Source organism: Syngnathoides biaculeatus, chromosome 7 (assembly GCF_019802595.1).
Source record: "Syngnathoides biaculeatus isolate LvHL_M chromosome 7, ASM1980259v1, whole genome shotgun sequence".
NCBI classification, from domain to species: domain Eukaryota; kingdom Metazoa; phylum Chordata; class Actinopteri; order Syngnathiformes; family Syngnathidae; genus Syngnathoides; species Syngnathoides biaculeatus.
In genome coordinates, this window is record NC_084646.1 from 1,867,221 (window position 1) to 1,895,203 (window position 27,983).

The window sequence follows — 27,983 nt, forward strand, 5'->3', positions numbered from 1 at the left end:
CAGCCTGTATATTCTTCCCTTGGGTCAAATCTTCAGAACTTTGGTTTCGACTATCACAGCTATGCAGATGACAGTTATATTTAGCAATCTCCTGATAACTACACTTCAATAGAGGTATTGTCAGTCTCAAACCGATAACTGTATGAGACAATTTTTTCTTCAGTTAAGCCCCAACATAACTGAGTTTTTTTGGGCAATAACAAAAAGACGATTGGTGTTTGTAAGTACCTAGACTCACTATCTTTAAAAAAAAAAAAATACTAAGTCTAAAACTTTGGTGTTCTGATAGATTCCGAACTGACTTTCAACAGTGATGTGAAATAAATGACCAAAAGTGCCTTTTAGCATCTGAAGAACATATACAGAGTGAATGCTTGCATGTGTCAAGCTCATCCATGCGTTTACTTCAAGTAGACTTGACTATTGTAATGGATTTCTGATTGGACTCATTCAGAATGCTCCAGCTCAGGTTATGCCAGAACAGAGGTCAGAGCATATCACTCCAATTCTGAAGTCTTTACACTGGCCTCCAGCCAGCGTTAGACTACATTTTAAAGTTCTGCTACTGGTCTATAAATCACTTAATGGTTGAGGTCCTGAATACATGAAAAAAATGCTTGTGTTATATAGACCCAGTAGGGCTCTGAGATCAACCGACTCTGGTCAAAAAGTGGAGCAAAGAGTCCGAAGCAAACATGGTGATTTAGCTATTATACTGCTTACAAATGGAATAAACTGCAAACAGAAGTGATGTCAGTTCCAAGTGTGAATGTTTTTAAATCTTGGTTACTTTTTTCTCATTCTTTTTTTTAAAGTATTTTCATTTTAAAATGTTTATATTCTTATTTTCCTTTGTATACCTTGGACATAAGTAATTGTTAAATACTGCCACATAAATATTCTTACACAACATATTTTGTGGATGGATGAATCATTTTAGGAAATAAACAAGAGCTGTTGTTCTGTAACGCTGTCTCTCTGTAAAGCAAGTAGTAATTGACATTGGTTTTTGAGAGCATATCATCATTATCTTAAAGTAAAGAGATATTTATATTTGCCCATATTGTCCGCCCCTAGACGCAAACATAATTCCCAAAGTGTTGTAATTCCACCGGGTCAGGGTTATTTACCAGAGGTCTTGCATTGGAAAGATAAAGACCTGGTAGGAGTGGTTTACGATGGTCTCGCTAGAATCCAACTAGGTTGGCAATATGATTGGCTGCTGCAACGCAGATGGTGTATCCAGCCTAGGACTCGACTAGGATTCATAAGAATATACTGCCGCAACCATGGTTCCTGCCATTTTGGCTAGCATTGATGCTTTTGTACACAGTTGAACGTGTATATGAACTGAACGGGACACGCGCGAACTGAACCATAACAGTCAAACCATACAGTTTGGACTGTTTACAAAAACCATTCCAATGCTATTATCGACGTACTGCGTCTGGGATGGCACACAATAAAGTAATTTGCACAGTGGCGTAACAGTGTCGTAAAGCAGCACAAGAATGTATGGTCAGTTACTTTTTTTTTTTCTTCTATAAATCAATTAACCGTAATTCCCGGCCTGCAGAGCGCATCTGGTTATAAGCCTCACCCAGTACATTTGTAATGGAAATACCATTTGGTACATACATAGACCGCAGCTGTGTAAAAGCCGTAAGTGCCCACATTGAAACAAGATATTTACAAAGAAAGGCGGTACACAGATTAATGCTAGTGACACTGAGCGAACGCTAACGCTAGCGAGGTAAAACATAACATACCGGTAAAAATCACAGACACGGCAGTAACACGCTAGCGCAGCGCTAACAGGGCCGGAGCGGTAAAAGTCACTTCCTCGGCACATATATTCTACCGGTCTCACTTTTACCTATTCCGCTCGAGTGCCCCCTTGCAGCCAATAGAAAAAAATGCACAAATTAGCCGTATCGCCGCATAAACTGCAGGGTTGAAAGCGTACGAAAAAAGTTGTGGTTTATAGGCTGGAAAGTACGATAATGTGTAATTGGGAATTACTGTACTTGCATAGCTTAGTAATCATACATTGACACAATTTATCTTGCGTACAACTTCGGTTTATCCTGCCACCGCTGAAGGAACGGTTCTGTCGTTAAAGTGACGACAATTTGTGCTGTACAGTGGAAAAGGGGCTCCTAATGTAAATATTTTGCAGCTTAACTTAATTAATGATGGCTATCCATCTATCTAACAGGGAGGGAAACACGAGGAGGCCACTGGCCTTCCGCCCAGCAGCACACTTCTTCACGGCCATCACGCGTCCGGGTCCACGCCGTCAGTCGGCCAGCCAGAAAGCTTCACCAGTAAGTCCGGACGCAGTCGTCACTCGCGCACAAAACGCGTGACATCACACGTGCGGAATCTTGTCGTCTGCAGGTCTTCCTGGTGGGATGACGCGCTCCACACACTCCTCCAGCAGTTCGGACATCAAACGAGAAGACAAAGAGGAGGATGAAAACTCATCCAACGCAGACAAATCCGACGACGAAAAGAAGGATTCCAAAGCAGCACGCAGCCGAACAAGGTAGGTTTTTTGATTGATTTGCATTTTTTAAACCTTGATATTTTTTTTTTTTTTTTTTTTTTTTTCCTTTTCCCCTTCACTATCGAAAACTTCCAGGTGTCCGTCTCTCCTAAAGGGCGTCAATAAGTCATTTAAGTTAATTCCTGTGTAACCCTGGTTGGCAATGTTAGCTGTTTAATGCTGTTGACATCCCCCCCCTTCCCTTTATGTCACAATTTTCAGAAAGGAGGCGTTGACCCTCCAGATGCTCTCTAGCCTTTCAGACCCGAAAGATGAGTAAGTTTCTCAAGTAGCAAATCCCTTTCTTGTGCTTTGTGGGCTCCTCCCTCACGTCCATGCAAAGCGCACTGTCGTGCAGCTCCTGTATATTGTCTGAAGCTGCTCAAACACGATGTTTAGGTTCGCACCGTGTGATGGAATCAACTATTTTGGTACCTGAGCTATTCAAATCTCAATGGATAAGACATTATGAAAGGTGTTGTCTTCTTAAAATGTGGAGTTAATTTGTACCGTAATTCCCGTCCTACACAGTGCACCTGGTTGCAAGCCTCACTGAGTACATTTGTAAAGGAAATACCATTTAATACGCACATACGCCGCAGCTGTGTAAAACCTGCAAGTGCCCACATTGAAACACGAGATATTTACAAAGAAAGACTGTACACAGAGAGTTTAACGTTGGTGCTAATGCTAGTGCTAACGCTAATAGGGCTGGTTAAAATAAAACTTACTGGTATATATCACTGAGATACGCCAGTAACAGAGCAGCAACAGGCTAGCACAGTGTTAAACCTAGCACAGTGCTAACAAGGCCGGTAAAAGTCACTTCCTCGGCACATATATTGCACCGGTCACATTCTTACCTTTTCCCCTCGAGTGCCCCCTTGCGGCCGTTGGGGAAAAAATGCACAAATTAGCCGCATCACCGCATAAACCACAGGTTTAAAAGCATGTGGGGGAAAAAGTCGTCGCTTGTAGGCTGGAAATTATGGTGATAAAAGGCATATCAGATACTTTAACTGTGATATTTTTCAAATGTGTGTTGCATTACTTCCCCGGGTGCATAATCTGGTGTTTGCAAAATACTATCGCCAAAGAACAGCATTCTGTGGTATGTTTAACTTTTTAGTGCCTTCACCGTGCGGTCTCCTTCCAGTCAGGACAATGAAGACGATGAGGACCTCCCACCCGAAGTGAAGATGGAGCGCGAGCGGGAACGGCGAGTGGCCAACAACGCCCGTGAGCGGCTGCGAGTACGGGACATCAACGAGGCGTTCAAGGAGCTCGGGAGGATGTGCCAACTGCATCTTAGCCACGACAAACCTCAGACCAAACTTCTTATCCTGCACCAGGCTGTCAACGTCATACTGAATTTAGAACAACAAGTCAGAGGTCAGTTTTTGCAACACTTTTAAATGTTTTTTTTTTTTTTTGTCTGCATCTCTAATGCATCGATTTGTCTTCTGCGGTAAGAACGTAACCTTAACCCCAAAGCGGCGTGTTTAAAGCGTCGAGAGGAGGAAAAGGTGTCCGGGGTGGTGGGTGAAGCGCCCATGCAGCTCTCAGGAGGCCACCCAAGTATTGGAGGAGATGGCCACAATCCAGTTGGTCACATGTAACACCAGGTGGGCCCTTCAGTAACGCACCGCTGACCATGACACAAAGCCCGGCATATTCTGAGGTTCATTTTCAGATTAACGATCATGGAAGTATAAAAACATGTTAAGGGTTGACATTGTGCGTCACATATTTTAACAGGTGTAACTTTTGTTCATGCATAAAAATTCATCACTGAAAAGCATATACAGTAAAGCCTCGGTTCTCGAACGTCCCTGTTTTCAAACGAAAAGTCAGATTTTTTTTTTTTTTTTTATGCTAACAAAAATCGGTACTCGAACACCCCCACAAACCCCGGAAATATATTGCGCACAGCCACACAAGCTGACCCACGATGCGCTTTGTTGGGAATTCCCACGCCACCGAAAAAACCCGGAAATGACATAATGCGCGCGGCGCAGGCAGCTGACCCACCCATGGCGCGTTTTGTAGTTGTCAATTCCAATGCCCCCCGAAAAAATAAAATAAAATGATGGAAATGACATAATGCACACGGCGCAAGCGGCTGACCCACCCACAACGTGTTTTGTTATTCTCAATTCGAATGCACCCCGGAAAAAGAAATGGAAATGACATAACGCGCGTGGCGCAACTAACGCACTTTTGTCAGACGTGTCCCGGTAGTGACTGTTGGATTTTCTTCTTATGGAGGACTACCGTATTAACCCCCAATCAAGGCTCCAAAGAAGGCATGTTGCTAAAATTTAAACGATACAGGTATTTCTACTATGCAGTTTATCATCAGGAAAAGCTAAAAAGAAAAAAAGCTTTAAAAAGCCCAATTTTTTTTTAGGCTTGAAACGCATTATTTCTTTTTACATTTATTGTAATGGGAAGCATGGATTCGGTTTTTGAACAAATCACCTCTCGAACTGTTTTCTGTAACGGATTGTGGTTGAGAACCGAGGCATCACCACACTTTTTTTTTTTTTTTACATATGTCAAATTTGGAAAGGTTAATTACTGCTTGTACTTTAGCAAAACGACTCACTGTTGCTACAGCTGTGCGATTGATTTTTTTTATTTTATTTTTTTTAAATTGTTCACTCCCCTTTTTTAATTCCACACTCTGCTGATGCACACTTTTTATTCTAGAGACATGGCAGTCAACGGAGAGAAACTACTTTGCAAAAAAGCAAGTTTTCTCTCATTTGGATTTATTTTTGGTTTTCAGCATCAAGACGACGAGCAAACCAGTCATGTGGTTCTCACTTTTCCTTCGTCACCTTCATTGACCTTACGTTACAAAAAACTTGTGAAAATAGTCACTTGGGTGTTTATTCTTATGGAAAGTTGACCTGATTTGTAATTTTATTGCAACTTTAGCGGTTGCGCAATATCAGCTTTGCCTGTTTGAAACTTATTTCGTTTTTTTTTTGCAGATGCGGCGGTGTTTCCTTGGCTGTCAGAGGTTGTGGCCTTAACAGATTTCTTCCACCTGTTAACTCTGTGTGTGTGTGTGTGTGGTGTGTGTGTGTGCGTGCGTGCGTGCGTGCGTGTGTGCATATGTGGACGCGTCTGTTTTGTCCGTTCAAGTTTCAAGACACGCTCACACAATTACACACATGCAAACTGCCAAAATGGACACAGCCTGTTTGTCGCCCTCCCAACCAAGCATGACTACGAGCTCAAATGTGAAGATTTTTTTTCAATTTATATATATATATATATATATATATATATATATATATATATATATAAATTGAAAAAAAATATACAAACTGGACATTTTGATTTCCACAATACAACACCAGATAACTTTTTTTTTTTTCTCGTTCTACCACAATTTGGGACTTTTGACACACTGCCGAGAGTTGCTTTGGAAGAAGAAACACAAATTGAACCATAAATTTGTGCCTCAATGTTACACAATGTTTTCTATTTGACATTTAAGCAAATTGCTTTACACGTGAGGGACATTTATTGTGAGGGATTGCTTATGTGTATGAGCAATTATTTTTAATGTATGTCATTCCCAGTGTGATGGTACAGTCTTACATATGTTATGTAACCAAGCCTGTAGTTGAATTGCCGAAATTCAGTGACTTTTTTTTTTTTCTTTTTTTTTTTTTTTTCTAAATCAGCAATTGTTTGAGGAGGCCATAAAATGAAAGGTGGCCATTTTTGGACAGTCCGGAAGCGGCGGTCTTAAGCGAAGGACCGCCTGCATCCCGCGAGGCTATCTGGACACGCTGGAATTGACGCTCTTTAATTCCCGGAAGCATATGTGAATTGTCACCCCACGAAAGAGTTCTTCCTCGTTTCTTTTTTGGGACAACAACTTCAAAATGTTCAAGCTGTTCTCGTGACTTCAGGTGTCTCTACTGCTTTGCTACTAAAGCGCACACACAAACAAGACAAAGCACAGTCGTGTAAGATGTCCCGTCGGGTGAAAAAACAACAACAACAAAAGAAGCCATTGTAGGCCCTCACGGAGAGCCAGGCGCTTTGAAATGGCTCGCCGACAATGCCAGCAGACTTGAGGGCTATGATTTATTGGACCCCTGAACTGATACTCTGGAAAAGTTTTTTTTTTTCTTCCCCCCCCCATCCTCTCTCCCCCCCTTGATGGAGGCAACTTTTGGTCCGACCACCGTTTTGACGTCACGGCGGCTTTCTTTTCCCAGAAACAAGCATTCCCACCGAAATAGCGAACCCTCGCCTTCCTCCTTCCACCCTCTTAGCAAGACAAGCGCGACGTGTCAATTCACTCCGTACGTCACTCTCGACACGTTTCATTTTTCAAAAAAAAAAAAAAAAAATTAAATATATATAAAAATATATATTTTTTGTTAGCCTATACATTGTAGATTTTTTTACATAAATGGCAATATTAGTTGAAGTTTAGAGTGTATTGTAGATGAACTTTACAAAGGGGGGATGTCGGACACGTGATGATAAATTGAAGCAGGGCGAGATTGAAAAGGTTGTTGAGAAGGTTGTTAAATTCCTCTTTTGAGTTGAAGGCTACTTGGGTGAATTGTTGAACTGTTTTGGGGGGCACTGAGTATAAATATGGAGTCGGTTTGGGTGAACAGTAATTATGCAACTGGTTCTTTGAATGTAGCCACCATACTTAATGTGGATCGCCTTCATGTGTCGAGGAGTTTGGTTTTTCCATTTCACCCTTTTCTCCCCCCCCACCCCTCAACGCGCGTCTTTCAGCCGTTTCGGCACGAGGCGACGGCTAACGAGGAGAACAAATCAGTGTTATTGTGATGTTATTCCCATGTCATGTTGTCAATTTCTCCTACCGACATGTAATAGATGGCAGGGAGAGTTTTTTTTTTTGTACAAGTGATGAAGATGAAGAAAAAAAGAAGACCTAAACAAATCAGCAGCGTGGCCTTTTTCATCCTCAAGACGTAACGATGTCATAAAGGGAGAGTGATACCTTATCAGTGCCTGAACTTGTATTTTTCATTTTGTTTTGTCAACCATATTTCATTTATCATGGAGATTAAAAGAGGTACTTGTTCATTCCCCCAACCCTCCCTTCTCCTAAATGCTTTTTTTCTCTCTCTCAATATTTCAGGAAGAAGTTTAAAATCGTATGAGATTTTTCTTTCACTGTCTAGTTAAAATTAAAAAAAATAAATAAAATAAATGTTACATAGATCTTGTTTAGCTTTTGCTTTTGATTTCAAACTGGATTCTATTTGTCCAATCTGCTGTTTCACGGGTCCAACTTCTTGTCTGACCTGACATTAACTTTTTGGCTTTTGACATACACTAACATGCTTTTTGATGTATTTTTTTTTTCTTTTAAGTAGATTTTTAGAATCTTTCAATATTTTTTTGTGTTTGTCTGTGCACTGCCTTAGTGTAATTGATCCCATTTTAACATCTCTTGACTTCTGACGTATGATCTTATTGTTAGTCAACTTGATAATGTTTAAAGAAAAAAGAAAATAATAATAATCCGACTTGCAGACCATTTGGGTTCCCTCCAAAAGTACAAAAGGTCAGGCTTGGACTACTTTTATTGTAAGGCGTTACTAAGTTTCACTTATTTTCCTTATTTTTGATTAAAAGCCCTTGATAAGGCAGCCCCGTGACATCTTTTTGTGGAGCGCGTCCGTGACTGACTCCGGCAGGGCCTCCCCCACCCCCAGAGTGCCTATCTTGAAATATATATATAAATATATAAATATAGTTGAGAACTGTACTGTATATAACAGTAATGTAGCAATAAATGTTTCTTTTTTTTTAATAACAGATTATACCTTTTTTTCTATGTCTGTTTTTTGGGGGGGAAATTGTGTACATTCAAAGGAAAATAAAGGAAAACATTTTAATAAAGGGACTATTGTAATTCTGTGCTCAAACATAAGCCTCACGCAGCGAACGTAATGGAGTCCTTTTTATACAGGCAAATGTTCTGAAGACCCGACGCCCCGGAACGACCCCGATTTTTTTTTTTTTTTTTTTGACCAGGCACCTGAATGGCAAAGCCCGGGGTCCTTCCAAACTAGAGTCAATAGTAGAATAGAGCTGACACGCCCATTTTTGGGCAGAATGTTTGGGAACACCAAGCCTTAAGTATAAACTTTCTCGGGATGTTCTGCGGGTCGTCTTCTTTTTCCTTTCGGCTTGTCCCGTTAGGGTCTCGGCTGCAAGAAAACCAAAAGACAAGGGGTCCCCACTCAACGTGCTGTGGACGATTGCGCACAACGCCGTACTACAATAAGAGTGGGAATTAACCTTTCAAAGGTAAACAAAACAAAAAACTGCATGTTTTTTTTTAATTTTAGAATGTTATGTATTCATATAATGAGCTTTGACGTCAACAAAAGTAAGCCTCAAACAAATCGGTGGAGAAATTACGACTTATTTTCACTGTTCATGCATTGCCTTTGACGGAAACGCCGACCTTTCCAATACGGCCGCCGCGTTGGCACATCGCTGAGCTGGGTTGCTACAGCATCCTTTTGTCGCTAGTATTCAAATCTACGCAGTACTGTAAACACTTGTGTGGCGTAAATAAAGTCCAGAAGGGAAGGTCAGCATGGTCCAAAAACTACTCAATAAATTCGTCGGTGCCAAGTACGTCACGATATTACGGACGTGGTACGTATGACCAAGAACAGTAGTTGGCTGCTGCACTGTTCTGTATTGGATTTATATGTTAGTACACGTATAGAATACGATCGTGTCCTTCTATGTGACCCATTTAGTGGTGTTAAGCTAACTTAGCGTAGCTTCCCCGTTTACGTTCGCACTGATTACCATCAACATAACATACAAACAATACACTCACATTCAAACTACTGTAATTCCCTTGCTAGGTAAGAAGACCGATATTGTGTTTCAGGCGTTTATGACTTTTTTTTTTTTTTGGGGGGGGGGGGCAATGCGGTGGGATCTTCTACAGCCCTTGTATATGCATTGACATTATTTTAATATGTTAAAATGAGGTCAAACGTGGTTGGAACTTTTTTCTTATTAATCATCGGATTATATTAACATTTGTTTTCGTTGCTTTATTCAGAAACGGCGGTATTTAAATTTTACATAGAGTTGACTGCATAAAATGTAAAATTGCCCAATAGACTGTTTTCGACCACGTGACATCCGGGGCACCTGGCCGTGCTGGATGGGTTCACTCTAATGCTTTTGCATATAGACCGGAGTTACACAAACGTTTATATAACTGTTAAAAGTAACACGTGATGACTAAAAAGACTTTGGAAAGTTATCGGTGCTCATTGGATGTAGTTTCAAGAAACTGTTCCGACAAGAAGTGTGCTTTGATCGACAATTTCGACCCATATGCCTTGGAGAAACACAAATGGAGAACACAATTGTGGGCGTCTGTCACTGATCCAGACATCGTCAACCTTGTCCTCTTCTCTGCAAGCACTTAGACCGTGGACCAACTAAAGAATTACAAAGGTCTGGAGGCCTACAACCAATTCATCAATGCCTGGGTTCGTCTTGCGGCGGTATCCATTGTAAGCAACCTGCTAAGGTTAGTCTACAATGCAATTTAAATATGTACCATGTGATTATAGTCAGCGTTGTGTTAAATAATGTTGATTATACCAACGAAAGAGGTGTAAATCATTATTTTTTGTGTTTGAGAGGGAGGTTCAACCGGGACGAGCCCCAAGTGGAACCTGAACCTCTTTCTCCACTTCCACGGCTGCTTTTTTTTTTTTAACTCAACTCACGAAACAGCTAGCGGTGCGGTAACTCGTTTTTGCAAACTTATTATTATGAAAGGGAAAATACATATTTTGGAAAGATGCATTGCATTCACACACACGACTATTATGCTTTGCTACTAGATCGGCTCTGCTAATACGAGACAGCCATTGTTGTCGCCGTTTGGTTGCTAACTGCTCCGTTTTCTCGCGCTGGTTCTTGATCACAGCCGGCAGTCGAAAGAAAGACGCTTTCCAGCGCCCGAAAGCAGCAGTGCGCCCCTGTTCATACGCCTTTCTGAAATTATGCCTGCTTAGTTGCGTGTGTTTACGTGAATTCACCAAACCAAGATGGCACCCGCGTTCTAAATCGGAAGGTGTGTGACGTCAGTCGAAAACAGTCTATTAATCTCATTTTGTGGTTGTACACTAACTCTCTTGTCATTGCAAACTACAACCCCTAATTGTATTGTTAAGTCTGGTTTTAAATCAGTCTTTGGTTGTTTTTTTAATGTAGGGTCCCGAATATGGTGGCGTGGGGTACGGTGGGCGGCGTGGCGCTGGTTCACTTCACAGACTGGCGGGTCGTCCTCGACTACGTGCCGTACATTAGGGGCAAGTTCCGTAAGGACGACTGAAGACTTTTTCGATTCAGCTGTAAGTGTTTTTATCAACAATACAGAATTTGTTTCATTTTTCTATTGACTATGCAACTTATGAATTCAATTTCAAGTATTTTTAGTCAATTGGTTCATACCAGGGTTGCACGGCATACCAGAACTGGGATAGGTATACGATGAAAACATTTTGCTAGCATGGCAACACTTTGAGTACATTCAATAAGTGATATGAAATTAGTCATGTCCCTTTAAAAAATAATTTAAAAAGCCATACATGGAGAAATGCACAACACCCACTGCATGTCAATGTACTGAAACAAAAATGGTCATGCTAGGTCCACATTGTTTCATCCATCCATCTATCTTCTTAGCCGCTTATCCTCACAAGGGTCGCGGGGAGTGCTGGAGCCTATCCTACCGATCAACGGGCAGGAGGCGGGGTACATCCTGAATTGCCGGCCAGTCACAGGGCACATACAGACGGACAACAGTCACACTCCAATTAGTGCATGTTTTTTGGGATGTGGGAGGAAACCGGAGTGCCCAGAGAAAACCCACACAGGCACGGGGAGAACATGCAAACTCCGCACTGGCGGGGTTGGGATTTGAACCCCGGTCCTCAGAACTGTGAGGACAACTCCTCAAGACGACCGCTGAAGGATTGCGTTCTCTCCGTTGCCTGTTGTGGTTTTTCCATCATTGTCGTGTGTTCATATGATATGTTAGCTGCCTGCTCCTCCTGTGGTAGCAGAAATAAGAAAACATCGGTTATTTCCCAACGGTTTTGACGTGAATGCTTTGTTGTCGTGCGCACGCACGAATCCCCACCCATCCCCTCAACGTCCGTGCTTCCCTGCAATAAACCGAATTTTAGATAACTGAATTTCACTCTCCCACTCGCTCGAACGCACACATACAGAAGGTAGCTCAATACACACACTCCTTAATTGGATCATCGTAATGTTATCAGTATTTGTGTTGTAGACAACAATTTATTACAGAGACGGATCGCTGCTTCAGAGTCCCCAGTTTTAAATTGTCGGCTAGAAAAAGGCCGCTTCCAATATGCGCAAAAACGTCAAATAACAGTGCTTAAAATTTCCGATATTCGGCTTGTCGGGTATTCTCTTGGTTTTATGTTTAGTTTGACAGTGAACCTTAACTTTTGAGTGGTATTCAAGGGAAATTCCGGTGGTTTGGATGAACAATCTAATAGGTCATGTCATATGTACTGTACCTTGACAATGTGATGTTAATCCTCTCTTTTAATGTTTATTTTTTTTCGAGATTTTTAATCAGCAACTACAAATTTTCATGGGTGCCGCCATTTGGCGAGTCACATGACCTACGTGCGCAGATGTGACGTAATAGCCACGGCAACAAAGGCTCGCTTACTTTGGGAAACAATTGAGCCCAGCGCTGATTTCTCAGATTTATCCTCATCTGATGAAGAAATAGCAGTATCGGTTGATCGGGAAGACGGAGGAATACTTCCGTATAGATTTGAACCTGTGGTTGTAAATAATGTTGAATATTCCGAGGGTTCTTCGGACAGAATGACGCGGAGTCTGATGAGCGAGCTCCGGCAAGTGGCTGCGAGCATGTGGCCACAAGTGAGCTCCGGCGAGTGGCCACGCGCGAGCTCTGGTTAGTGGCTATGAGCAAGCTCCCGTGAGTGGCCGCGAGTTAGCTCCGGCGAGGGAGTGAGTGGCCGCGACGAGGGAGCAAGTGAGCTCTGGCGAGCTAGTGAGTGGCCGCCGGCGGCTAGAGCTCGCTTGTCAGACTACGCGTCATTCCGTCCGAAGAACCATCCGAATATTCAACATTATTTACTCATTCTTCCCGATCAACCGATACTGCTATTTCTTCATCAGATGAGGATAAATCCGAGAAATCAGCGCTGGCCACGATTGACCCCTCCGTACAGGGCACTTAACCACGCCTCCTGAAGTGACGTCACGCCACGTGCGCTGACGTAAGACAAACAATTCGTAAAAATGGCAAATACAATACAATACATTCTTAACTGAGACAGACGCCATGCTTCTGATTTCATTCAATCATTCACACGTAGCGAAGTTATGCTAGCGAAGAACGTCTCATTCATTTATACGAGATGTGTATTAAAAATCTAATTTAGCGCATATCTTCGTGCAGACACAGTCTGGTTAAGCTTCGGCCGCGAGCCGGCAAGAAAGCGACACGTTTGTGCAGTCCGATCATCGCTAAATATCGCTCAACAAAGAATAAGTGTGTCAATCGTTCACACGCAGCAGTGTTATGCTAGCGGAGAACTTCGAATTCATTTATACGAGACGTGTATTGAAAATCAAATATAAGGCATACCTTCGTGCAAACATGTGTTCCGGTTGATATTAGATGGATTCAGTTGATGATGCGGTCTTCCACAAAGTTTGATCCATCGAAGGCATTTTACGTACTGGGTCTTCGGTTTTGGAAAGGGTACGAATCGAACTCCACCAACTAGCCTTTCAGGATACCTGTCGTCACTATTACAAAGTCCGTGACTACACCTCTTAACCATATCTATTGTTAAATAACCCAAATACGTGATAAAACGCTAAAAAAAACTATACTGTACCATGCAATGTTGTCTGAGAAAATGGCGGGAGCAAAAACGGGCTTTGGTCTATGCAGATCTCTGGCCTCTGATTGGTCAGTGACGCGGATTGCGCAATATCCACGGAGAGGTCAATTGTTTCCCAACGTAAGCGAGCCTTTGCTGCCATGCCTATTACGTCGAATCTGCGCACGTAGGTCATGTGACTCGCCAAAATGGCGCCGCCCATGAAAATTCGTAGTTGCCGATTTAAATTCTTTTTTTTTTTTTTTTCTCAAAACACCATTAAATGGGAGAGGATTAACCTCACATTGTCAAGGTACAGTACATATAACATGACCTATTGGATACATTTTTAATCCAAAACCACCGGAATTTCCCTTTAATACCACTCAAAGGTTAACGTTCACTGTCAAACTAAACATAAAACCAAGAGAATAGCCGACAAGCCGAATATCGGCAATTTTAAGCACCGTTATTTGACATTTTTGCACATATTGGAATCAGCCTTTTTCTAAACCGGAATTTCCCTTTTAAATAGCTTGAATGCTCTTTTGAAGAATATTTCCCAATTGTATGTGACACTGCCCCACTATACAGCGCTCGAATCTCAAAATTTCACCTCTCAAGTCAAAGCAAAAAATATCTCAAGGTCCCATTTAAATGGATGAGTAGTATTTACATTTCAGTGGTTCCGCTCGGTACCGCTCGCCGCTGTCACCACACACACATCATTATGACACGTTACGGAGAGTTGCGTGTGTCGAGTCCAGTACATGATAGTGTTGCTGATGTGTGCCTTACAGGGCCAGAGCGTTTTTTTTGTTTTTGTTTTTTTTCGTGGACAAGAGTGGACTTGCTTCAACTTGGCCACTTTGAAATGCGATGACGACGATGCCCAGGGTGCTGCAGGGATTTATTCGGATGCATTCTGTATAATAAGAACGTTTTGATCCTTTGACTGTTAAATAAGAATAAATGTGAAACATATCATTGTCTGTTCATTTATTTCTTGCAAATCTTAGCTTTATGCATGTACAAACTTAAGTTTAAAAAAAAAAAACAAAACACGTGCAATTTTCATTTTCTAGTTTGGCATTAACGTAGGTGGGCTTTTAAGGGAAGCCCCCCCCACCTCCTCCGCCCCCTCAACAATAGTCACGCTATCACGCAGAGGGTGAAATTTGTGTGGATAATTTCTCCAGTTGAAGAGGGGGAGGGGAGGGGACAGAGGGAAGGGATTTAATATACCGAGAGGAACAAAACCACAGTGTCTTCAAGATGGATAAAAACGAGTAAGTACGTGACGCGCGAGGAGTTTAACACCCCCCCCCCCCTTTGCAATGGAGTCGAGGTCGGCAAACGAGCACAATGTGCATCGAGTAACGCAGAAATGTCAGCAAATGGGAATGTTTATCATCGGTACGGCGGATAGCGTTAGCGTTCGTGCGCGCGTGCAAGTGGCGATGCAACCCGTGTCGGCTCGCGTCTGTTTCGGCGTCGTTGCAATTTGTCGAGTTGAACAAATGTGAGCTTTTAAGCGTTCGCCGAGGCGCTTCGGCAATGTGCCATTTTGACAGATCTGAATATGTTAAGCCTGCACAAAAATACCCCCCCCCCTTCATTCCCCAGCACGAACACACATTTAGTAACGCGCTCATGCACGATATGATTTACTTTCTGGAACGATATAACAAGCAGTTGGCGTTCGGTGGGACGTTTGTACTTTTTTCATTCATAATATGAGCAAATTTTGAAAAAAAAGTGACAACGGTCGGCATTGTGGTGAAGTGGCCCTCCGATTTCATGAAGCCGACGTGAAACCTGAGCAAAGGTGTACGAAGAAAAGGTGACATTATCACAACATTTGTTGCATTTATTTGACCTTAAACGTGTGTGATTTGTTGTCACGGCACCTTGGCCGTGACCATTAACGTCAATTTCGAGTCATAGAATCGTTTATGTTGCCTTCTGGTAACATTGTTGCTACCTGACACCAACGTCAAGGTAAATGACGGTGATGGCGGTATTTCCGGAATTGTTTTTCACAATAAAATATGCAGCGTTGTCGGACTTTTGGTTTTGACTTTGTCGGACTGATTCATTCGTTACTACAAATTATGCTTGGAATTAAAACAAAGTGTGTATAATGGGATTGTTGGGGAAAAAAATGGTGATCCTTTCTACCCATTTTATTGCATTTGAAGTTTTTCTATTCTGTTGTGACTGGCACAGTGTGTCTTCATTTTATCCAAGTCCCCTTAATTGGTCTGAAATTATTATTTACTTATAATGTATGTCTTTTTGTTCATCTGTCAATGCCAACTATGCAGTGACAGAGACCAAATAAAATCTATCAAGTTCTATTAGGTGGCAGAAAGTCCATAATAACCTAAATTAAATTAAGATAATCACTTTTATGTTTAATTCCATTGATCAAGGAAAATAATCCAACCCCGCTCCATGAATTAAACAGAACTGTCATATAAAACATTTTTTATGTTTGACCCTCCCACATGATTTAAACACATTTAGCCCTATTAAAAAATATGATATAACTGTCCAAATTCTCACACAAATAAGATGCTAAGTGTGCTTGCTTCAAGTTGTCAGTCCCAGTTGAAATATATTGTAAAACTGACACAAAAAAAAAAATGTATATTTAAACACCAATGGCAACACTGTCCTGTGTGTTTGTTTTTTTGAGGGGTGGGGGGTGATGTTGGATTTGTTGTTGTTGGTGTAATGTATGGCCTTTTGCAAAATAAATATTGGGATATACTGTTACTGGTATGGAGCTCGTGCACCTACGTCATAAAATCACGTGACTTTTGTTTACGTCGCCATATTGCCGGTCGAACAAAGCATTGTTCAATGCTATGTCGGTTGGAGACGACACGAAAATATGTCTTATAGCACGACGCCCAGAGTCTTGTCCAATACCGACAGACATTTAGAAGCTGAAAATAAATGAATGTACGTGGAGAAATTAGAAAAAGTTGGCATAGAGGATATTTAATGCTGAAATAATTTTTTCGCCGATAAGAAACTGACTTGACTGTTAATTCGCTTCCGCTTGTCTTGGACAACTGGATCTACACATGGACCTGGTGAGATTTACATGGAAAAGTTTGAAAGTGTATAAAAGTCTGGACGCATACAAATACTTTATTGCTGGATCTGTTCTCATCAGGAATAAATCCCACATAGTGACGGGTTGACGGCTCGTGAACGGGGAAGCATGCTCGGCTCCACGTTAACCTTTGCCGGAATCCATCGATCTTTTCGGCTCTCATTGAATACAAATACCAATATTTAAATAAATGACCCCCCAGTTTTATACAAACTCGCACTCATTAACTATGATTGGGGGGAAAAAAAGAGGGTGGAGTCATCTTCATGGAACACACTTAATCGAGTAGACCTCTGGGACAGATGTTTTTATTTTTATTTTTTTATAAATATGCATTGTTCTTACATGAGCCAACTTGGCATTATAAATACTTCTTGGTAATGTGAGATTGAGAAGAATAATTCCTTCCTGAAAGGAAGCGATCGCAACACAGGCGTGTGTGTATTTTAGTTGGGCACCATCCATCACGTTTGATTTCCGAAATCCATCGATATTTTCCTTTTTTTTCATCTAGTTTACCATAGAATGATCTCTGAATATCTGTCTCGTCTGTTGTAACAACCAACAGCACAGCAAGTCCGGGTATTGTAAATATTCTCCTTGGGTTCAATGTCTTCCACAATGTCGAGCAGCTTTTTGACTGGCAATATGACGTCGAGAAAACTGTGACGTCTCGTGCACACGCTCCGTAAAATACTATGGTATTTATTTACAGAATATGCATTTTCCCTGATACTAATCATGCATAGAAGGAGATTTCAGAAAATAAGTATTTTAACATGGTGCGTGTTTAAAAGGATGATAAGCCTTTTGCTGTTTGTTAAAAAATATATATATATCTATATTTCTCAAAAAACAAACACACACAAAAAAAAATTATATATATATATAAATATATATATATATCCCCCCCCCCCCCCCCCCAAGTTACAATACAGTCAGGACAAGTTCCAAGTTTTGTTTTTAGTATGTGCTTTTATTTCGAAATCGGTGTTGCGTTCACTTGTATCATTTCCCCCTCTCGTCCCGGAGCCTCGAGCGTCGTCGGCGCGGATTGCGTTCTCTTGTTTTCCTCGCGGATGTAGCTGCTCCACTTGACTGCTGGGGCAAGCGACGAGGCGGGCGGGAGTCGGGTAGTGATGTGGCCGCGTGGACCGCAGCGGAGCGATCTGCGCCACGACAAAGAGCACAGATGAGACGTTAGCTTCCCGGGTTAGCGCCCCCCCACCACCACCACCTTCCCCCCCCCCCCCCTCACCCCCGGCGAGCTCGCGTTCTCGGCGGCTCGGTGAGACGCGTGCTATGCTCGGCGCCAGGCTAACAACCACAAAATACTTTTTTTTTTTTTTAAGCATCGCCAACCCGATTCATAACCGCACGCGAGCATGGAGAAGAAAAGGTGGGATTGCAGTGCTCTCCCCAAGGGCTGGAAAATGGAAGAAGTGACCAGAAAGTCGGGTTTGTCCGCCGGGAAAAGCGACGTTTATTATTTTAGGTACTTATCCGAGCTGTGCTTCCGACTTCTTAACTTACAAGTGTGCGCGGCGGCTGCTTCGCGGATGAATACGCGCAGGACTATTTTGTTTTGTTTTTTGGGGGGCGTAAAAGTTTCGGGTCGGCGGCTAAATGACTAGCGTCGGCCCTCTTCAGTTGACGTCGTTCAACGCTCCCTCTTCCCCCTTTCCCTCACCCCTCAACTGAAGTGAACCTACAACGGCAGAATTGTGTTCTCCTTTAGCAGAGGAGACGAGCCAGATGAGGAACAGAGGCAAGAGAGGGGGGAGGCGGGTCGGTTGTATAGTTTGTGGTAGGCCCACCACCCTGTTTTACCTCTTCTGTTTCCTGTGCTGTGTGACGTAAGACGCATCGTGTGTGCATGAGTGATGTGCACGATCAGGTTCTGGTGTACATTCTTAATTCTCTTTCCGCATACAAGGTGTTTCTAAAAGTTCCGGGACTGGTGTCACGAAAATGAGAATTATTGCAAGATCCCCGAAACTCTGTGCTCAAGCCCATATTGATTTCATCCCCATCTACGAGTCACATGGATCCAGATCGGGGAGTTTCCTCCAACACAGTTTTTTTTTTTTTTTTTCTCTCTCAGCCAGAAACTGCCAGATCATCGGGTACGTTCTTGTGGTCAAGCAGTTAGTTTTCCTGCCACAACTCTCGCTTCATCACGTGATGATCGCCGCCATTTCTACAGACAAGCTAGGCGTTGCAGACGACATCACCACGGCAACGTCCACAGACCCACGTGGAAGCGGGCGAGCGGCGGATGTTTTCCGCCTACTTTAATTCACTCGATGATGTCGCCAATGTTAGACATGTACAGAAGATCCAACACTGTGACGATATCGATTTGTATACTCTCCACGACGACGTACTTTCCAAGGATTTGAAAGACTTCCCTGCAGTAGAATATCCGGACACTAGAAATACACGTTTACATAATGATCAGAACAGACTTTTAAATAACCGTTTGCCTTGTGTACTCGAGCTTCGTTCAGATCTGCACGTCGTATATTTGCGAGCCGCTTTTGTTGCCGTTTTTTTTTTTTCCGATAACTCATATGTATCTTCTCCTTCACGCAATCTAATATTTGGAACACGGAAAAATCGCTTCCCAGCGTCTCAGTTTCCGTGATTTCCACGTCCGTAGACGCAACAAAAATCTGGCATGATGACGACGGACAGTTGACAATGGCAGTCAAGTACCCGGATGAACAGAGCGTGCCGTCACGTGCAACCCAGACTTTGCCCAGTGAGGGAAGTAAACTACCACAAACGCGGTCAACATTACCGAAGTCTGACTTCCAACGGTCTTGCTTTCCTCAGCTGTGGTGATGTCGGACTTCTACACCTCTGGCATTTGGTCTCAGGGTTGTACTCAAAAGCTTCATCATGACTTATCAGCGGTGTTAGAAAATCTGGTCTCACTATTCCCATTTCTCAACGTGACACAATACATAAAAGTATTTTGAAAAATGTTCAATGGCTGCAGAAAGCTGAGGTTACCGTTATTAAAGGAGAAAACCCGGAATTTGTAATTTTGGTTTGTATCTTTTTGTGACACCGGTCCTGTAACATTTCCTACACACCACGTGTGTGTGTCTTGAGTTGTAGCTCCCACGTGCGGAGTCACAACCAGCTCCATTCTTTTTGTTTTTTTTTTCTTGAAAGAAACATTTGGCCGTCTCCCCTGAAAACGATATGTGTGGCCATTAGAAGTGATGTGTTTGTAATGCACCGTGAGTGCAGGGACTCAATCCATCCATTCATTTTTTTTTTTTTGTGCTAGTGTGTCGCATGTCGCGTCCGTCCATCCGCCGCTTCCCGCCTTTGAATGTTCAATGTCAAGACGCGTCGTCTTTTCACGGATAATCAACGTCTTTTCTTCACTGCCTTCGCTCAGTCCATCTGGGAAGAAGTTCCGCAGCAAACCTCAACTGGCCCGTTACCTCGGCAACCAGATGGACCTGAGCTCTTTCGACTTCCGCACGGGAAAGATGCTGATGAGCAAACTGAACAAGAACCGTCAGAGGATGCGCTACGACAACAACAACCAGAACAAGGTGAGCCAACGCGGGAGCTTTCCTGTCTCCAAAGAAACATCTACAGTCATAGTTCTTTAACTAGATATTTAAGTGAAGAACTTCAGGACTTCAACAATTCGAAAGTGCACATAAAATGTCAAGAAAATATGGTGCATTAGTTGAACAAAAATGGGGAAAGTTGCTCTTAAATGGGACGATCCAAAAGCCACATTACATGCCCGGTAAATCGGCCAAGTGCTTGTTCGCAGCACCGATGCAGGTTGCCACATAACCAGTCACTCACATTTGATGGGCGCCATCGCACTCGCAAATCTGCGCAGTCGAGCATGAAGAATCACGCGTGTAAAATTTGTTCCCAGTAGAAAAAATACATATTGAAAGACATCGATTATTTTGTGTCATTTATGTGTTTATTTCATAAACGGTAACAAAACAAGCCTGATCCAAAACAGTCAGTATTCACCTGGAAACAGCAAATGGAAGTTAACCGAACTGAGCATGTTCGGAAGTGAGGCCAAAAGCACATGTTCGGAGCTTCTTCACGTACTGCGAGCGCATTTACGTTGAACGTCATCAACATAATGAGCCATGTCAAAGGAAATTCAGTTACACCAAGTGGTGCTCAATGCGCCGTTCGCGAAGCAGTTTTGGTTGATCGTGTGACGGCGTGCCCCCCCCCCCCCCCAAAAAAAAAAAAAAAAGACGTTAGACTATCATCCACCTCGTCGCTTGATTCAGGTGTGGGCAATACGTCAAGCGCACGCACATAAAGGCGCGTTCTAGCAAGCCGGCTTCCTATTCACGCCAGTTGCGGCAATGCCCCAAACCCCGTCCCCATCCCCTGGCGCTCAATCGCCAGAGGCTGGCTGCTTGAAAAGTAGATCTTGGGGGAAAAAATTCTGGACGCCCTGAATTACATTGAAAACATTTCTGGGATAATGTTTCAGTATCTGATTTACTTTGACTTGATCTAAGTTGTAACGTTAGACTCGTTTGTTCATATATCTAACTGCGTGCGGTCATTTTCCCCAGTGGTACTGCGTCATCTTGAAGTTGAAAACTTTTCCCCTCTCCATGCTTTCGGAAGACATAGATCTACTACTTGCTTTCATCAATGGATTGACAATCGATAGCACCGTAAATTACGCGAGATTTTAACAATACAGCAGGATGAAATATAATGATTTGATTTAATGAATTTTTAGTTTTGAAATTGAATGTCTATTGACCTCTTTAAAATGTCTGTCTCAGTCTGTGCAGTGTCAATAAATTATGATTATGGTATTAGGTAACAACGACATACTCTGGTACAACAACTCAGTAAGTTATTTTAAGGTGTTGAGATTCCATCCCTAATCACACCCGCAACTTTATATCTGCGGGCATGACTGACCACACCCGTACATTTTTCAAATGTGAGTGACTGCACATAACCAAATTTTTATCCATCCATCCATTTTCTGAGTCGCTTATCCCCACGAGGATCGCGGCAGTACTGGAGCCAATCCCAGCTGTCATCGGGCAGGAGGCAGGGTACACCCTAAAAGTGCCATATTTTACCAAATGAACTTTTTTTTCTGCATTTTGGATCTAAGGAAAAGAAGCAGAAGATTTTGGATCAAATACTGGTTCTATTGTGCCTCAATAAATGTGAAAATGAATCAAAATTATCCATGCATTCCTGAGAATGTTTTTGTGTCAAGAGGCCTGAAATGACGTGTCAAATTTCTCAAGCTTTATCAATGTGACTAGAGAAGGCCTCCATCTCGCTCAGAACTCCCAAGCTTGCTATGTTAAAATTACAAACACGTGTTTTCACAAGTGGGTCTTGTACAACAGAGGCAACCAGTCAGACGAAAGGGGGAGGGGGGGGCAGCTTTATAGAGCTTGTGCAGGTGACGTCACCATTTTCACGGTGCCATATTGGCGGTCAAACTTGCTGCTCTGCGGGAGCCGTTGAACCACAGCAGATTTTTCAAATTGCCCGAGACCTGTTGTGCTGTTGGTTGTCACAGCAGACAAGATAGATATTCAGAGATCATTCGATGGAATACCAGCTGAAAAAAAAAAAAAGAAAATATCGATGGATTTCTGCAATTAAACATGGTGGATGGTGCCCTACCAAAATACACACACTCCTGTGGAGTGATCGCTTCATTTCATGTAGGAATTATTCTTCTCAATCTCACAATACCAAGAAGTATTTATAATGCCAAGTTGGCTCATATTAGAAAACTGTCTGTCGCAGAGGTTTATGGAGGTTAAGTGTGGCCCCCAATCGCTTCCGTTTATGTTCTGTTGAGTTTTTTTTTTTAAATCATACTCAATGAATGCAAGATTGTGTAAAACAAAGGGTCATTTATTTAAATATTGGTATTGGTATTGAATACTATCTGAAAAAATCAATGGATTCCGGCAAAGGTTAACATGTATTCGAACACGCTTCCGCGTTCACGAGCTGTCCACCCGTCACTGTGTGGGATTTATTCCTGATCGAGAACAGAGCCAGCCCTGTGCGTCCAGACTTTTATACGGTTTAAAACTTTTCCGTGTAAATTTTTGACGACTTACTCCCCAAATATGTGTAGATCCAGTTGTCCAAGACAAGCGGAAGCGGATTAACAGTCCAATTTCTTATCGGCGAAAACATCGACTTCGGCATCAATTACGGGTCCTCATACCAAATTTACAAATTTTTCTATGTACCTTTGTTTATTTTCAATTTCTAAATGTCAAACGATATTGGACAAGACTCTGGGTGTTGTGCTATAAGACACATTTTCGTGTCTTCTCCAACCGACTAAGCATTGAACAATGCTTTGTTAGACCGGCAGTATGGCGACGTAAACAAAAGTCACGTGATTTTCTGACGTAGGTGCACGAGGTCGATACAAATGGAAACAAAATTGGCTCAAACAGAAGTAGCTGTTTATATAAGTTGAGATAACTGATGTCCTGGTGAATAGGTACCATTCCAGTTCATGTCGTACAGTCTGTATCTTAATTGTGTTTTAATTGAGTTGAATATTTAGAATCGGCTTTTTGCAGGCTTGCCGAAAGGGAGTGAAAACTATAATTTCTTTTTTCTTTTTTTTTTTTTTTTTTTTGAAGGGTAAACCGGACCTGAACACGTCACTTCCAGTGAGACAGACAGCCTCCATCTTCAAGCAACCAGTAACCAAGGTTACAAACCACCCCAGTAACAAAGTCAAGACAGATCCACAGAAAGCTGTGGACCAGCCCCGTCAGGTGAACTTCAATCTTCTGAGACTTGATTTACACTTCATTTTTCAGTTTGATTTTATTTTGTTGTTTTTATTTTATATTTTGCTCTCATGTGTACCAATTCAGATGTCTTGGCACTTCCAAAGGAATGACTGATTGTACTACATAGATTCATACAAGGTTTTCTGGAAAAAAAAAAAAAAAAAAAAAGCAATGCTGAAAAGATAAGACTGAGCTAACTTTCATGCTTTTTTTGTGTGTTCTTTAGCTATTTTGGGAGAAAAAACTAAGTGGTCTCAATGCGTACGACATTGCAGAAGAGTTGGTGAAAACGATGGAGCTGCCGAAAGGTCTCCAAGGTAATCACTTTCTATCTTGACGCTGATATTTGACATTCAGCCACGTGACGCAGGACAGACAACAGTCACACTCACAATCACACCTTAAGGCAATTTTGAGTCTCCGATTAACACGTTTTTGGGATGTGGGAGGAAACAGGAGTTCCCAGAGAAAACCTACGCAGGGATGATGAGAACAACACAGGCGGGGCTGGGATTTGAACCCTAGTCCTCAGAACTGTGAGGGCAATGCTCTCACCAGTTCTTCTAATCAGTTGCTCCACCGTGCCACGAGGCCTTAATATATTTATTTAAAATGCATGTTTTCGGGATGTGGGAGGAGGTCTGAGTACCTGGAGAAAAGCCATTAAACCACTGGGGAGGTTATGGAAACTCGTCACAGCAAGCTCCGTCCCATGATCCCACCGACGACGTCAGAACTGTGAAACAGACCAGCTAACCAGCTCTTTCTCTTGTCTCATATGAATGAAACAAATATCATAGCTGTAAAAATTGCGGTAAATAAAAATCCTTCAAAAGCCACATAAAGGTATGGAAGAGATACAGAGAAAATAGAAGTGTTTGGTCAGTTGGAGGACTTTGATCAACGTTCAAGTGTAACAATAATAATAATCTCAAAGTGAGGTTACAAACAGCTTGAATAAACTAGTTTGGCGTTAGACTACGTCGTCATGTGGGAGTAGAAGGCCCGCTGTTAATGTAATTATGACTTTACTACCGCGTTAGCATATGTTAGTAATAGACTCCGCCGCCATAAAACTTATGTGTACATTACATTGCAGCAATAGGGATAGAATGTGAGAACTAAAAATATGTAATAGATCACATGGCTATTAAAACATCCCGATTCCCTACTAAAATGTCCACCACCGTGCGCTGGTCCTGTGTCAGGTGTGGGTCCGGGCTGCACGGACAAGACTCTTCTGTCGGCCATCGCCAGCGCACTCCACACCAGCGCCGCCCCCATCACCGGACAGCTGTCCGCCGCCGTGGAGAAGAACCCGGGCGTGTGGCTCAACACAACGCAGCCGCTCTGCAAAGCGTTCATCGTCACCGATGAGGACATCAGGTGGGTGGTCTCCGTTGTTTATGTGCTTTTGAACAATCTCAACTTTCACACAAGTGTTTTAAAAAAAAAAAGAAAAAAAAAAAGAAAAAACCTTCACTGTTGTCACGTGAGGGTGTTTAGGACTAAGGAACCTCCAGAGTCGAATAGCTCAAAAATGGTACAAAAACAGCGTTCACACTGTTACCGTGACAGCAGCATATCATGAGACTTGAAGCTAATGCCCTCAAAAGGACTGTTTGTTCAGAGTTTGATTATTAATTTTTTTTGTTTGGTTTTTTTCGTTGATGCCTTCATAGATGGATACCAAGGTGTGATGGCATGGAGGAAAATGTGACCATGCAACAAGAAATACAATCTACACAGATATGTTTAAAGCCCAAGTGACATGCCTATAAACATTCTAAAATAGATATTGTAATGAAAAATACATATAACATTATTCACTTCAATGTCTATACGAAAAAATTAATATGAGCGGAGAGCGTGTCATCCATGCGCGAAGTTGCGGAAGTCTCACTCGACAACCAAGTGGTAGCCATATTGCCTGCAACGTCGTCAGCAGACGTGACACTGGGACATTCGCCATTGGGGGAAAAAAAAAACTGCTATGGGAGAGGAACAACAGAGATTTTCAGATTTTTTTCCAACGCCCCTTCTGACACGGAAGCTCTTTTTGAAGAAAAGAACATCTCACAGTTGAGTGAAATATTACCCTATTGTTTCAAGCCATATTTAGATGATACGCAGATCATTTGTAACTAACAACAGACTCCCTGACAACCCCCAGCGAGCAGGTGACCAACCGGCCGGCCGGCAACTAAGCAAAAAAATCAAACAGGAAAAAAAGGAGGCCGCCGGTTGCTCGCTGAAAGAAGGATTACGCCCCCCCCACACCCCACCCCACCCAACCCCCCAACTATTAGCTTTCCTTTGGAACCCACAAAGCTCTTGTCCTTTGCACCTGTGCAATCCATTTTTCACGATGAACCAGGTCTTTTGCAAAAGTAAGAAGAGCGACTCCATCCTCCCGAGTGTTCGAATATTATCCAGCTATACAACGAGCCGGCATTTTGGCTCACATGAAGGAAGAAAGACCGACTTTCCCGCAGGTAAAACTGGTATAAACACAGGCCGGCTGAGTGCGCTCCTGCTGATAACGTCACTTCCTGCTTCTTCTCCAAAACGAATCCCTCAAGAGGATTTTCATGACGGGAGTTACAAAAAGCCAAATACGTCATAATCATTTTGTGTGGGGAAAAAACGGACGGGTCCATTCCGACTGCATTTTTTAAAAATCATCCTTTTGGTGTCCGTGGACCTTTAAATGCCAGTTTTTTTTTTAACAAGATAACTTGTTTCAGAATTTCATCAGACTTAAAATTCATTTTCCCACATGGGTTTGGGAGATTTCAAGTGTGTTTTTGCAAAATGTAGTCCACCTTAGTTATATCTCACGGTAAGATAGATGTTCCATATTGCCACTCTAACCCATATCCCCAACATATGAAGGGGAAAAAATGTCATCGTCACATGTACGGTACGTTGCCAGAAATTTCTGCAGCACATTCGGTTTTGCTTCTGGCCATTTGGCAGCCTTCTTGGCTAGTTTTCTTCTCGTATTTTCATTAACTCAGATGTTGAAAATGAAATGTCAATGTTGTGTATAGGTGGCCTTCACTGTGTTCAGTTGTATAATGCCTTCAACTTTTATCTTACGTACTGTAATTACCAGCCTACAGAGCGCACCTGGTTACGAGCCTCACAGAGTACATTTGTAAAGGAAATACCATTTGGTACATACATACGCCGCAGTTGTGTAAAAGCCGCAAGTACCCACATTGATACCCATATTGAAACACGAGATATTTACGAAGACAATACATAGAAAAAGTTCAAGGCGAGCGTAATGCTAATGCTAGTGCTAACACTAGCGCTGCGCTAAAGCTAGTGGTAACGCTAACAGGGCCGGTTAAAATAAAACTTACCGGTAAATATCACTGAGACACGCCAGTAATACAGCAGCAACATGCTAGCACGGTGCTAATGCTAGCGCAGCGCTAACGGGGCGATAAAAGTCACTTCCTCGACACATGTATTCCACCAGTCTCATTCTTACCTTTTCCGCTCGCGTGCCCCCTCGCGACCGTTAGAAAAAATGCACAAATTAGCCGCATCACCGCATAAACCGCAGCGTATGAAAAAGTCGCAGCTTGTCGGCCGGAAATTATGGTTTCTATTTTTTATTGACTGGTATGTGCTAACAGTTTGTTGGTATGATGGTGCTTTGTAGGAAGCAGGAAGAGCTCGTGTACAGCGTGAGGAAACGTCTGGAGGAGGCGCTGATGGCTGACATGTTGGCGCACGTGGAGGAAGCGGCGGCGGGCGAGAGTGACGCCTTTAAGGACGAAGGCAACGGCAGCGAGGACATGGAGAGCGTATAGCGCTGGTGCTGTGAGCAGAGACATCACTAGTATATTTTTTCCCAGGTCCTCATCTTCTCCGTGGACATTCGACAAACCCTTCCCCGACCCTGAGAAGGATCTCCGCCCAAACACTCTCAGAGGACTCAACCGTGTCCGTTATTGCCGCTGGATGACAGCAAAGTATGAATTTACCCTTAACAGGAAGTGACATCATCAGAACTATTCACAGAATAAATGTCTGACAGTTGATGATGAATGATGAATATTTAAACCTTTTTTTTTTCCCCATGACAATCATGTCAGTTAATGTTTTATCAAGGAAGATTGGACGATTAGCATTGCTCTACCGTCTTAAATTTTAACCATACCCTTTTTTGTGTAGCTCAAAAATAGGCAGCGGTTGACGGGAAGTTGTCATGTGTTTCCATGATCGTACGGCATCTTTTAACCATTTTTAAAACACATGCCATGGTGGCCTCGTACACGCGTGTATCTTCATGGTTCATGATTTTTTTTTAATGTCATTAATATTTGATGAGTCATACTTTTATTTTTATCCTCGTTTGTTGATGTTTAATGGTAATTCCTGCTGAAATTGTCTGTTCAATATCAGCAAGGCGAGTGCTGAATTTGATTATTGATGAATAAAATTCGCTATGCTATGATGTCTGCTGTTTTCAGGATTTGATACTTACATGTAATCGT

At 42.4% G+C, this 27,983-nt stretch overlaps 3 protein-coding genes across 17 annotated transcripts in view; all 3 read left to right on the plus strand.

The window, feature by feature from the left end:
- Positions 1–7,656, plus strand: part of tcf3b (transcription factor 3b) — a 48,748-nt gene extending 41,092 nt beyond the window's left edge. For 8 of the 10 annotated variants that reach the window (XM_061825028.1, XM_061825030.1, XM_061825031.1 and 5 more), the window contains 6 exons: positions 2,219–2,327; positions 2,401–2,548; positions 2,771–2,824; positions 3,678–3,940; positions 4,022–4,173; positions 5,548–7,656. In XM_061825028.1, coding sequence (XP_061681012.1) covers positions 2,219–2,327; positions 2,401–2,548; positions 2,771–2,824; positions 3,678–3,940; positions 4,022–4,167 — 720 coding nt within the window. In that variant the 3' untranslated portion in view covers positions 4,168–4,173; positions 5,548–7,656. The remainder of the gene's footprint in view (positions 1–2,218; positions 2,328–2,400; positions 2,549–2,770; positions 2,825–3,677; positions 3,941–4,021; positions 4,174–5,547) is intronic. The other 2 variants (XM_061825034.1, XM_061825036.1) reach the window with 2 other exon arrangements.
- A 1,374-nt stretch (positions 7,657–9,030) lies between these two features.
- LOC133504089 (cytochrome b-c1 complex subunit 10-like) lies at positions 9,031–20,200 on the plus strand. Of its 3 annotated transcripts, none has more exons than XM_061826280.1 (3): positions 9,031–9,235; positions 10,829–10,968; positions 11,303–13,919. In XM_061826280.1, the coding sequence occupies exons 1-2, from the start codon at positions 9,174–9,176 to the stop codon at positions 10,947–10,949; spliced, it is 183 nt and encodes a 60-aa protein (XP_061682264.1). In that variant the 5' UTR covers positions 9,031–9,173; the 3' UTR covers positions 10,950–10,968; positions 11,303–13,919. The 3 variants fall into 3 exon arrangements, with proteins under 3 accessions (XP_061682264.1, XP_061682263.1, XP_061682262.1); XM_061826279.1 differs by lacking the exon at positions 11,303–13,919 and adding an exon at positions 20,061–20,200 and having other exon boundaries at positions 9,034–9,235; XM_061826278.1 differs by lacking the exon at positions 11,303–13,919 and adding an exon at positions 14,319–14,502 and having other exon boundaries at positions 9,044–9,235.
- On the plus strand, positions 14,649–27,943 carry mbd3b (methyl-CpG binding domain protein 3b). 4 transcript variants are annotated; one of them, XM_061826275.1, is made up of 7 exons: positions 14,791–14,807; positions 17,998–18,140; positions 20,061–20,220; positions 23,314–23,451; positions 23,696–23,786; positions 24,678–24,855; positions 27,146–27,943. In XM_061826275.1, the coding sequence occupies exons 2-7, from the start codon at positions 18,031–18,033 to the stop codon at positions 27,294–27,296; spliced, it is 828 nt and encodes a 275-aa protein (XP_061682259.1). In that variant the 5' UTR covers positions 14,791–14,807; positions 17,998–18,030; the 3' UTR covers positions 27,297–27,943. The 4 variants fall into 4 exon arrangements, with proteins under 4 accessions (XP_061682260.1, XP_061682259.1, XP_061682258.1 ...); XM_061826274.1 differs by lacking the exon at positions 14,791–14,807 and adding an exon at positions 17,730–17,857; XM_061826277.1 differs by lacking the exon at positions 14,791–14,807 and adding an exon at positions 18,366–18,452 and having other exon boundaries at positions 17,883–18,140.
- Positions 27,944–27,983: the final 40 nt, after the last annotated feature.

Coding starts and splice junctions, on each gene's coding strand:
- mbd3b (XM_061826277.1), top strand. CDS start 18,031: ATGGAGAAGAAAAGGTGGGATTGCAGTGCTCTCCCCAAGGGCTGGAAA. Junction 23,452..23,695: donor CTGTGGACCAGCCCCGTCAG/GTGAACTTCAAT, acceptor TGTGTTCTTTAG/CTATTTTGGGAGAAAAAACT. Junction 23,787..24,677: donor GCTGCCGAAAGGTCTCCAAG/GTAATCACTTTC, acceptor GTCCTGTGTCAG/GTGTGGGTCCGGGCTGCACG.
- LOC133504089 (XM_061826280.1), top strand. CDS start 9,174: ATGGTCCAAAAACTACTCAATAAATTCGTCGGTGCCAAGTACGTCACG. Junction 9,236..10,828: donor GTCACGATATTACGGACGTG/GTACGTATGACC, acceptor TTTTTAATGTAG/GGTCCCGAATATGGTGGCGT.